Source organism: Perna viridis, chromosome 10, assembly GCF_037379345.1.
Source record: "Perna viridis isolate PV_CMFRI_1.1 ecotype Kerala chromosome 10, ASM3737934v1, whole genome shotgun sequence".
Taxonomy (NCBI): domain Eukaryota; kingdom Metazoa; phylum Mollusca; class Bivalvia; order Mytilida; family Mytilidae; genus Perna; species Perna viridis.
The window spans coordinates 37,292,796-37,305,743 of NC_142454.1; the positions used below are offsets into that span (position 1 = coordinate 37,292,796).

At 33.3% G+C, this 12,948-nt stretch overlaps 1 protein-coding gene across 2 annotated transcripts in view; it reads right to left on the reverse strand.

Moving 5' to 3' along the window:
* Positions 1-7,445, reverse strand: part of LOC148605654 (circadian locomoter output cycles protein kaput-like) — a 56,133-nt gene extending 48,688 nt beyond the window's left edge. For both annotated transcript variants that reach the window (XM_088548358.1, XM_088548357.1), the window contains exon 1: positions 7,230-7,445. In XM_088548358.1, the coding sequence (XP_088404484.1) occupies positions 7,230-7,285 (56 nt within the window). In that variant the 5' untranslated portion in view covers positions 7,286-7,445. The remainder of the gene's footprint in view (positions 1-7,229) is intronic.
* Positions 7,446-12,948: the final 5,503 nt, after the last annotated feature.

Here is a 12,948-nt window from a genome sequence, read left to right on the forward strand (position 1 = left end):
ACTTATATTTCAAGGATTTCGAACTTTGCATAGCTTTGAGCATTTTTTAAAAGCGCATTTTGCATAAAAGGTTATTTATTTTTGTTTATGTGGGTATGACTTATCATAAGAGCCTTACTTAATGCAAAGGTGGTCTTTCCCTTTAAATGATATTTAAATTTTTTCCCCTTATTCCTTAATTCTGATGGTGCAAATAGTAGAATTACACATGGTAGGTTGGTCATACTATGTTTCATCCTCTCCCTGATTCTTACATTAAATGACACTTAAGGAGGTAGACCTAGGGTAAGAGACACTACTCTTAAAAATCACTGGAACGTTTGTATTTAGCATTTTACATCAATCTCATGCAAGCATCAAAGTAACTTTGATTGATTTCATTCTGTTTCAAATGAAAGCTTGATAGGCATTGGTGAAATTGAATATGATACAAACATATCACTGATTTCAAGAGTTGCTTCCCTTACCCTAGGTCTACCTCCTTAAGGAAGAGCTGTTATTAAAACATTAGTTTAAAAGAATGTGTCCCCTAAGCCAGAGACATAAACTTTCTATGATGAGGTTCGAAACCTGGTAGACCAAATACTCAAGGAAATATGTCACTAGGACATAGATTTTAATCATGGAACACTAAAATAATGCTTGTGTACAAGTACTATAAACGTATTAATCTTCGCGGTTGCTAATTTTCGCGGATTCTGTTAAATGAACATATTCTTGTGTCTCAATTTTCACGATTTCAAAAAATGATTTGGGTAATATGACTTCAAACAATCCATTTCATGGATACTATTTTTCCCAGTTTTCTGTCCATTGCGAAAATAGCGAAAATTGATACGTTCAAAGTACTTTTCTGCTTTTTTTCATTAGAAGTTTCTTTGAAGTATTATTGCTGAGGAAAGGGTACAATGTATGAGGTAGAAAGCTCTCTCAAAATTTACAGCAACCATCATAAAAGTGTTACCAGTGAAAAGTGCCTAGAGCATGTAAAATGAATCTTAGAAAGGACATAAGTAAGGAAATGACAGTCTGGACCCACTCTTACATAACACTGAAAACCCTCTTTTGTTTCAGATTGGAATCCCCTTTTTCTCTTAACCATATTTTGTATGAAATGGAAGTGTCAACATGCGAGTTACAATAAAATTGTTCCAAAAATGTCCTTAAACAGAATGTTCTCTTGAGTAAAAATTAAATTCATAATTTCAATGCTGAGATTGTTGAAATAATCAATAAATAGACCAATCTTTGTCAAGAACATCACCAAAAAAGCCTTCCTTTTCTGTACTTTCAATGTGCTGATTTGCTTCATCAAGATACAAATCTTTCAAAGTCTCAGTAAAATAATTTTGAGATAGGAGTGTAAATAAATTTTCAATCATCAATTATGAATATACATGTATAGCACATTTTGGGCAACTACTCAAAGTAAAAAGTTTCTGGTCAAGGAGGTCATAAACATGTACATGTATGTATTCTCCTGCAAACAGTTCACAATCCTGAAAGGTTCCCATCAAAGAAGCAAAAGTCACCTACAAAGAGTTAACCATCCCAAAAATTTCAACACCCACTATCATTCTCTAAATGTTATTATACATATGAACAGGCAATAGTCCATTAGTTAAAGTTCTATTAACACCATTTCATTAGCAATCTTCAGAAATCTTCCCTTTTTTCCCCATGAGCAATGTTGCCCGGAATTGATATAGAAATTTCAATAAGTTAGCAGGTAAAGAGCATACTAAAAAGAAATTGGTAAATTCCAACCTTCCTTTCCAGGTTTGGCATCTTGTGGTACAATTTTAAGAAATTTATTCCCTTTTACTCAAGTTATCATTCAGACATCTAGGAAATATTTGTTTCTGGTCCATTTTTTTCTTATTTGACCAAGTTTCAAACCTGAAAATTAATCCCAACCTTCTTTTGGTTGTATGAATTTCAAAGAGACCCATTTACTTAAAAAGGAGTCTGGTTACTGCATAGACATCAGGAAATGCTTGTTTCTGGCTCCTTTAAACCAGTATCCCTCTGTTCATCCTTAATGGTTCAAGTCTTAACACCCTAAATCAACCCAGTTTGTCCTTTGTGATTACAATATCATGGTTTACTGGGGTTATATAGTTAAATTCTATGAAATATTGCTTTTGCCATTTTTTGCCCTTTTTTTGTCTCCAAACAATTACCCTAAACTTAATATCAATATTACTGTTGTAATTTTGAACCTTACTGTAAAAATTTGAAAGTACCAACCAATATTCAAGTTATTGTACGTTAACCAAGTGTCTACGACAGACGACACAGATGACGACAGCCCCATGCCATTATATTACCACAACAGTTTGCAGAATGAGAAAGTTTTTCAATGGGCTCACAGAAGAAATACCCCATTTTACTTCCTATCAACTTGGTCAAATTAAGCGACTAGGTTAAACTAATATCAGTCAGTAATTTTCTTCCTAACATCTCATCTATATTATGATATTCAACAGTGTATAGAGTTTCAACAAAATTAAGGAGGTAGACTCAGGGTAAGGGACACAACTGTTACAAATCATTGGAACGTTTGTATTCACTATTTTACATCAAATCTCATGTAAGCATCAAAGTAACTTAAACTGATTTCATTCTGTTTCAAAGGAAAGCTTGAAAGGCTTTGGTAAAATTGAATATGATACAAACATATCACCGACTTCAAGAGTTATGTCCCTTACCCTGGGTCCATCTCCTTAATTGAAAAGTTAAAGTTGCCTTGCAAGAAGTAAGTGATTTGTACAGGCAAACAGACAGAGAGAAAGGGGATTACCGAATAGCGGGTATTTTTGTTGGGTGCCAAATTTCGCTATTTGCTCTATGAATAGCAGTATTAAATACTGGCAGTCTATATTTTTCACATCTTCAGAACTAATAGAATAAAACTTCAACGTAAAATATCTGGACTTAAATTTGGCAAGCTTTTATTTTTGTGATTCCCCAAACTTCATGAATACAGCAGAAATAAGAACTTTTTTCGCTATATGGTAACTGTATTTATTCACACAAGACAAGACATATGTGCACATCTATTTGAAAAGCATGAAACTAAATAGCTGTGGACTTCAGTACCTAAAACTCAGACTTAACCTATTTTCCTTGAATTCTATAAATATTGCCCTGGAAAAAAATGCAGCTGGTTGAATATACACCTTGATGGTAGAAATACTGAATCAAAAACATGTACATGTACTTACATACAAAAATACATGTACATTTACATTTGACCACACATTCATTTACATTTTTATACATGTGCTTAAACAGTCCTTTGGTGAAATTTCCAAAGATTAAAACTCAAGGTCAAAAACTATTAAACTGTTAACATACCAGGTGACCTTGACTGGTCACTTTCAAGGTAAATCTTTAACAATGTCAACATACATGTAGATACCACATTATTTACTCAAATACACCAGGACAGCCTCAAAAATTGACAACAAAATGGAAAAGCCCTTGACACATGGCCATAAAATCAGGCCAAAAAATTAATCTTGTTTCCTATTCTGTCCCAAAAATAGGAATTCTAGGATAGAATTTTTTTTTTGGGAGGGGGGGGGGGGGGGGGGGGCAAGTTGAAATTCATCATCCTGTACAAATTTAACGAGTTAGTGTACAGTATATTGTACAATGGTGCATCAAGAGAGATGGTTCCAGGCAATTTTAGATAAATTCTTACATCCAAAGTACACCAACGTAAGATAATTTTCCAACAATTAAAGAGGGTTCTAACCCCAAAACCCCTCACAAATATGCCCCTGCAGTACATGTACATGTTAAAATTTATATAAACTCACATTGGGCAAATAAAATGTAGTTTAGCTGTTATAAAAAATAAGCTCTACAAAATTAAATTTGAACACAGAGGCATAGCAATATACATGTACAGATGTTTTTTTATATAATAAATGGGCAAAAAACTTTTGAAACATGCATTGTTAGGTTGGTTATGCATCGTTAGCAATCCTAATTAGGGACAATTATATTAAACAGTATTCATTGGAATAAAAACAGATCACATTAAATGAACAGTCCACTAGCATATGCTTAGCCAAGTAAAACATAGGGCATCAATGGAACTGATACCCTGACACAAAATGGTGAAAAGGCCTTACATTTTGGATTTTGCTAAAGATTTAACTTACCCAGTATTTCAAAGTGCTTAACAACCGTGCAAAGTTTTTTTTAAAAATTCCTTGATCAGTTCTCAAATTATCATCTGGGAACCGTTGAAGAACAGATAGGCAGATAGACAAATTTTCTGAGGGTATCACATACAATGTAATACATGTACCTAGTCATTTCATGTGGTGGGGTATAAAAATGATTTACACTCCTGAATAAGGAATAAATAATCATACAGATATTGAATTGTTTAGTGTTTTGAAAATTTCATACATTAATAAGTAATGAGACTAATGAGACATCAATTAAAAACCATTTTCTACCTCCAGGCAATAAACTAGTTTTAGACTACCCTCCCTCCCACAATAGAGGATAGACTCCCAAGTAATCAATGAAAAATGTAGAATCTATGAATGTAATACTTTCAGCAGATTTTTGGTAACTACATTTGCTGTGAAAATTAATACAAAATAATTGAATTTTACATAAAAAATTTGCTTTTACGTAAAAATCTTTCACCTAGGACCGTGTTGGTAAGGGAGAATTTCTAACAATTGCTGTTCCAAAGTTTCACAGGTATGATCCTCCAAGATGGGTTGTACATTGTATGAACAGCTAACTCTAGACGGAAAACAGGGGATTGATTAAAGAAATCTTATTATCATTAACAAGCATTTTTTTCATAACATCAATATGATAATTAGTTTCAGGGACCTGATACAGGACCTAAAATACATGTAGTTTAAGGAAAATCTTCTGAATTCATTCACTAAGAGTCTGGTCAAATCAAAACTAGCATGAAACTCAAATCAGTGTTCTAAAAGTATTGATAAAATTGGGTTTTCTTAGTCTATTGTCACCAAAAATATGTTTAATAGGTACATGTAGACAAAACACTTTATTTTACAAAAAATATTTTATAGATCTGGAGAGAAAGAGCTGATATGTTTGGTTACAAAATCTACTATAGTCGGCGTCACATAAATAACATACTGTTAAAATTTGAATAAAAATATTTTCTACGACTTTATTGACACCTACCGTCGTTTAAATTGTCTTAAATGACTTGCTCATTCGTTTAGCCAAACGGCTTCTCCCTAAACATTGAATCGTTAAATTCCGGTCAGATTTTAATTCTAGGTGGCAATATTTACATTGTAAAAAGTCGGCCATGTTTACAGTGATCGGGTTGCTAGGAGATGTTGTTTCCGTATAAATGGTTTGTCCAAAAACCGAAGAACCCAGAATGCAAGTCGGCGTTATTTCGGATATCTCGGATTTATTTTACGCGAACAACGTATAATACCGAGAAGTTGATCAAGCAGACGATTGTCACCGGAGTTCGACGGGAACTTACGCACTTCGTTTGTAAACAAATCGTCCCGTAAAAACCAACATGGCGGATATTAGTATGGGATTTTCCCGTAAGGATTTGTTACGCATGATTTAAGCTAATAAGCGACTTGTTTTTGAGAAGCTGTTTGGCTAAACGAATGAGCAAGTCATTTAAGACAATTTAAACGACGGTTGGTGTCAATAAAGTCGTAGAAAATATTTTTATTCAAATTTTAACAGTATGTTATTTATGTGACGCCGAGTATAGTAAGTATTTACATGTACCATACACTTACTAGTAGTGCATATCAGATATGCTTATATGTAATTTATCAACCATGTTCAGGGACTGCTCTGGCTTCCAAAATTCTGTTGCCAGGAAAATCAAAAGCTGCCAATTTTTTGTCGCCAATTTTCAGAAATTAGAGCCAAAGGGTGATACATGTGTATATAATAGATTTGTGCTGGATTATCTATTGAGAAAAATTGCTTTTTTGAGTATTTGTAAAGATTAATCATCAATAATATTTATACCATTTTCAATTTCATAACAAGGTCCTGGCCAACATGCGTCACCCCATATGACTTAATCAGCAAAACATTGCAATCTGTTACAAATGTACATAGTAAGCTTCAAATACAAACATGCAAAATTCTATAAGTTTAATGCAATTTATAATGTGATTCAAGGGGTTTAAAGAATGTTACATTATCAACTGGGTTCAGTATACTTATGGCAAGAAAAACCATCAATATCCAGTTCATGTATGTAAAATTGGGAGCTAAAAAATAACACCGTAGTGGCTTCATTTTGTATAATTGGTATATATGCAATTAAGCACCACTTGGAAACATAAGCTAGATTCTATGATTAAATACAAATTGAATTGAAGCTTTTTTCAAAGTAGGGATGGCCAAAACCATAGCACCTGAATGTTTACAAAAATGATGTTATCAGCTATCAATACAGGACAATTCGGCCTAAAGTCATTTCAGACCATGATAATCCACAATTCCTTACCAAAGCCCATTTCGGTCCATACATATTTCAGACAATGACAATAGAAGAATGCATAAGGACAATAAAAACTATATATTATAACAAATTTTACCATTTTGAAGTAAATAATAACAGGGTTGACAACAATTATGAAATGACTTACATGTAGGTGTTTAAATTCATGTTTCTTCGGGAGCATTCCTCATAACTATAATCAATATGAATTTGACCTATGACACTTACATCCATATTTCAGTCTGACAGAAAATTAACTTGTGATGCAAGTAAGGATCTTTGCAAGATTTGTAATAACAAAAAATGTTCATAACTCACATCATACGACATAGTCATCATAGTCTAGACCTGTATATTTAATACATTTGTATACAAGTCTTTGCTCACATGAAACTTAAAAGTTAAATTATAGTTAAGTTATGAAGAAAAATGAATCTTACTTAGTGTAAAACTGTAAAAGGCATGACAGGTTACACAGTTGGTCTTGTGACTGTACATGTATATTAATTTACATTATCTAACTATTTCCCAAAAATCCTTTTATGCTAAAGAAAGACAGTAGATCTTAAGTTCTTAACAACATATAGAGTAAGCTGATTTCAGTTTAGAAAATATCTGATACGATAATGTTCATGGTAATAAGACTTAACGATGCATTAATATCATGAAACATTGTCCTTATCATTACGGTGACACAAATATGAATCTTGAATCCCCAACTCACCTATCGACGCGAGATCCTGTTCGCGAAGACGAACACATGCGTTTTCCGTAACTCATGGTCTAACCACGGACGGTCCTATATAAAACATAAGTTTCCTACTATTAACGAATGGTTGCATCTTCGTTCTTAACAAAATATACTCCTTTTGTATCCCTAATCCTCACTGTCACTGATCGACATTTCGATCAACTGATTCTGATAACAGGTACAAAGGAAAATAGTAACGATTTCTTCAGGCAACCAGTGCATTCATTAACATTACTGGACCAATGAAATTTACGTTTACAATTTTCACCACATAGATTTGACTAGAAACCGAAAAAAGTAAAACTGTAGAATAAGATGACAAAGGACTTATGACCAATGTCTGAAATCCCCAGTTTACTGAATGCAGCAATGGAAACACGAAAATAGCATCTTAATGTTTTAATTTTATAAAAAAAAATATTTAATTAGTTAGGTAAAGAAATTATATTTCAACAACCGTGATTAAGCCAGTTTGATCTGGACAGATCTTGGGTTATTAGTTTTTGAGAAGCCTACATAATATTTAGAAATCAGTCCAAAAAACAACTGCATGTAATGCATTAACATGAATCTATTGCCATCAATTAAATTAATAACAATTTTAAGGGAAAAAATGTGAATATAACACCTAGATTATACTCTTTCATGGTATGACCCATTGGATAAGTGTATACTGGTAGTTTTTTGCATAACATTTTGATTTTCCACAAATTTTACTGAAAAAAATTGTTAGCCATTGAACATCGGTTTGAAAGAATTAATCCTTTAGCCAAGTCAATTAACTGGCTATTTAAATCTCACTACCTACTACAACCCAGGTAGGCTGTCCTGCCACAGTATAAAAATAATATCTTTATAAGAGGATTACCCAGGAATGTTTCAAACCCATATAAAAGTGAATTTCTCCTTTAGACAAGATAAGCAATTCAAAATTTCGATACGCAGCTGCACAAAGTTTCATCAGAATCTGACTAATAGGTTTTGAGAAGTTTCCCTTACTAATTTACTAATGACAGGGTCAAAATGACAATGAAAAGGAATACTAGCCCAAAATATTCTACACCTACATTTCATGAATACGGCCATAGGATATTAATACGTGATCAATCATAACTATAGTAACAAGAAAATAACTATAACCCATATCTTCATCAATACAAGGACACTAAATAAACGTGCAAAAGATTGATTTATTTATAGCTTATCGTTTAGAAGATATTTTATGCATTTCAGGAAAAGATGTATTGACCAATCAAACAGACCCTGTTTTGTTCTAATTTGACAAGCCTAGCTGGATCTTTATTGTGCTAGCTTAGCTCACAAGAACAGCCCACAAGAAGGCATGCCATCCCACTCGGATATATAATTCTGACTCCTATCAAATCACTCATCACTCTATATCCTGCATACTCTGTGCTTGGTGGAGACACTCTGACTACCCGCTAAAAAGTCTTTGGTGTGACTCAGCTTAGGGAACAAACACCTGACCTGCCACACTTGAGACTAGCATGCTACCCTGAGACAATTGAGGCCCTTCATGTGCAAACGAGTAGAACCAATATCAATGATACAAAACTGTCAATCGATAGTTGCATAATTTCACCTGGCCTTACTCTCTGACAAGTTTGTGACCCCCAAGCTTGATAATTACCTGGTCAACCAGGTGTGAAATACATTCTATTGTTGTTAACCTGGCATCCCTGATATGTGCATCGTTATTAATAACAACAATTTATCAATCGTTTGAAAAGATAATCCCAGGGTTCTCACTCAAATTCAGCCGAAAAAAGCCTCGAGTTGACTCGAGACATTTCTGATTTTAAATACGTTTAAAATATAACATATATATATATGGCAAGCCAAAGTGGACAAAAACGAGGATTTTCTAATATTAAAAATGATTTTTTAATATTACAAATTCATTTTCGAACATTACAAATCAAATTTCTTATATCACGAAACACTTTTTTAATATTAAAAAAATATTTTTTAATATTAAAAATTTTATTGAATTTCTATTATTAAAAAACTGTTTTTGAATATTAGAAATTGATTTTTTAATATTTGAAAATCATTTTGTAGTATTAAAAAATGTGACTGATTTTACAATATTGCAAAGTGATTTTCTAATATTATAAACTCATTTTCTTTTCTAATATTACAAACTCATTTTCTAACATTACAAATTCATTTTCTAATATTACAAATTCAATTTGTAATATTACAAAATGTGTGATATTTTATAATATTACTAAATCAGGGATTTGTAATATTAGAAAATGAAGTTTTAATATTAGAAAATGAATTTGTAATATTAGAAAATGAATTTATAATATTAGAAAATAAGTGTTTTCCAAAATTAAAAAAAATGATTTTTCAAATTCATTTTCTAATATTATAATTCAATTTGTAATATTACAAAATGTGTGATATTTTATAATATTACTAAATCAGGAATTTTTAATATTAGAAAATGATTTTTTAATATTACAACAAGAATTTCTAGTATTAAAAAATCTTTTCTAATATTAAAAAAGTGATTTTGTAATATTAAAAATTCATTTTCTAATATTACAAAATATTGATTTTTGTCCACTTTGGCTTGCCATATATATCCTTATTTTAAGGATTAGTCATGTTAAACAATGTCGATCTTTAGTGGATACTGACCGATTTTACTCCCATATAAAAACAAACCCTTCATGAACCTCAGTTAAAATCCCGACTTAAAAACATTATACATCGTTGCTTTTCCAAAAAAGATGGTATACCTAGATACAAATATATAGTTCTTGGTAGAGATTCCTCATACTTTGTGAGAAATAATTCCAAATCATCTTCCAAATATACAGAGGAAGATGTTTACAAAATGCTGGAATTTTTAGTCGACAACATATATGTCCAGTGTGGTGGACGTGTTTTTCAACAAATAGTCGGCATTCCAATAGGAACAAATTGTGCTCCTTTACTTGCTGACCTATTCCTTCACTCTTATGAGGCTGACTTTATAGCTGATTTGATCCTAAAGAAAGAATTTCGTTTGGCTAGATCCTTTAATCTCAGTTTCCGCTATATAGATGACGTATTATCTTTAAACAATCCTAATTTCGGGGATTTGATACATCACATCTACCCCAAAGAACTTGAGATAAAGGATACTACAGACACTGTAAAGTAAGCCTCATATCTTGACCTACACTTAGAAATCGATGGTAAAGGAAAACTACTGACCAAACTTTATGACAAATGTGATGACTTTTCATTCAGAATTGTCAACTTTCCTTTCATCTGTGGCAACATCCCTTCAGCATCTGCGTATGGAGTGTTCATATCACAATTCATATGCCAGAGGTTGCCGAAACTACGCAGACTTTTTGTATCACGCTAGAACTCTAACAAATAGGCGTCTGGAACAGGGTTATGTTGCTACAAGATTGAAGTCATCACTACAGAAGTTATATGGTCGTCACCATGAACTCATGGATCATTATGGTGTATCCATCTGCACCTTGAAAACTGATTTATTCAACAGTTCATAGTTTTCCTTTCCTCATTGGTCTACCCCGGACTTGACTTTTTACAAGCAACTCGGTGGGTGTTTCTAGAAAAGCAGAGGACGCTTACTCTACTGGTGCACCTGGTCCATGCTCCCAGTTTTTAGTGGAGTTCAAGTTGCTTATTTACTTTTGTCACTTTGTATGTATGATTTTAGTTACTTTATGCTCTTTGTTGTGTATGTCTGTTTTCCATGTCTGGTCTTTGTCCCAGGATTGCATTCTTTTGATTACCGCTATAACCTTGGTTCCCTTGATTACTCTTTTGCAACAGATAAATATTTATTTCACAATTCTCTTTTCTTGAAACGAAATCACAATGATTACGAACGTCTTCAATTCTACTCATGATCTGGGGTCAAAGGTCACTAAAAAATTACCACCCGGCAGTAAGATATCACGCAGCAACCGCTTACAGAGTGCAACATTCTACAGTTGACTATGCCAATGTGACCAACCTCCTTTCTATCTGTCTAGTTTCTGCATTATCTTCTGGTGACTGAGAGGGGATTTAGTAGGTACAATCTGATTAAGACCTATCTTAGGAACAGGCTCAAGGTTTCATCAGTCAATTCTCTTCTAAAGATCTGTCTCCATCCTTCTGATTTGAGGAGTTTTAGGTTGAAGAGGGCTTTTGAGGTGTGGTGTTTGGCAAAGGACAGGAGGATTTTCTCTTATTAGTTGAGTGTCAGATCATACCATAATAGTAGCTTATGTCAAATAGTAGCTATTTTTAGACTGAATGCATCAAAGCTTTGTCATGATGTAAAAAAAATTTCTATTTTACTATTTTTCTAATAGTAACTATTTTATTTTATTAAGTAACACACATTTTCTTATAGGAAATAACAGTTATTTTGTGGTAACATTTATTGTATTTATTGTTATGCCTGTATCTGTAAACTTAAAAAAAATGAATATATTAAGAGTGTTTATGTCTTTAGTTTATGATACTACTGACCATTTACAAAATTCTGCTGCCTGTAATATGTTGTTCGTGCTCTACTCAAAAGCGATTAAAGCCCTCAAAATCCTAGCTAAAACCCTGAATATCATCATATATAAATATAGTGATACTGAAGAAAAGTCCAGTTGAATAAATGCAAGAGAGACAATGTCATAAATAGAATGTCAGAATTCATGTCTTCATAAATACATGTTTCTATCGAAGTTTACTGTAACTAAAATGTTTAACTAAAGAATTTATTGATACACTATCCTTATTACCTATACCGAACAAAGAAAACAATTTTGCAATACAAAGGGGAAACTATACCATTAGTGATGAAAATAGGTTCTTGGGTCGAGCAGTCGAAAGTTAAATCAAACCAGCATGTGTAAAAAAATACACACTTTTACTATGATTGTTCATAAAAACATCCACAATGCATCAGTTAGAAAACGATACAAAACATCACAACACATAAGCTTAGAACCATCTCCATTCCTGCACTTTTTCTCTAACTGCCTTGAGCCCCGTGCAGGTCCGGGTGTTAAAAGAATAGGCCTGCAGCAGCACTAAGCTTGTCATAAAAGGCGACTAAATAGTGCTTAGAACCCTAGCAAGGGGCAAGGGCGCTCTGCCCACAGAGCAACTGGAATGTGTGCCCCAGGTGGTGGAATGGGGTACCCCTGGCGTGTTACATGTTGGGGTTGTCAGGCTATAATACGGAAAACCTGACCGCAAACCATAGTGGTGCACCGTGTTGGGAAAGGTGCCACGTTCCTCGCACGTTTAAGAACCCTACTGTGGTATTCTCCCGGAGTAGGAACCATAGGGCTCCGCCACAGGAGGCTAAATTGCCCGACTCTACCCACCTCTCCCTATTTCCAGTGGCAATCAAAATTTATCGACCCAATTGTCCTTGTGTCCCATCCCTTTTTCATTTCATCATGATTTTATGTTCATTTTATCACCCATTTCATGTTCATCGTCTGAATATACCTGAAATATTGCTGCTCGGACGTCAAACCCCAACAAACAAACACACTAACTGCCTTGACGATGTCACATCATCAGTGCATTCAAAAAAGGAACTGATGTCAATGACATTGGCATAAAAATGGAGCAGAATGGCATGAGAAAGAGAACCAGATTTACAAAACTGTTTAAGATAAGGGCAAATGGTGAAAAAATA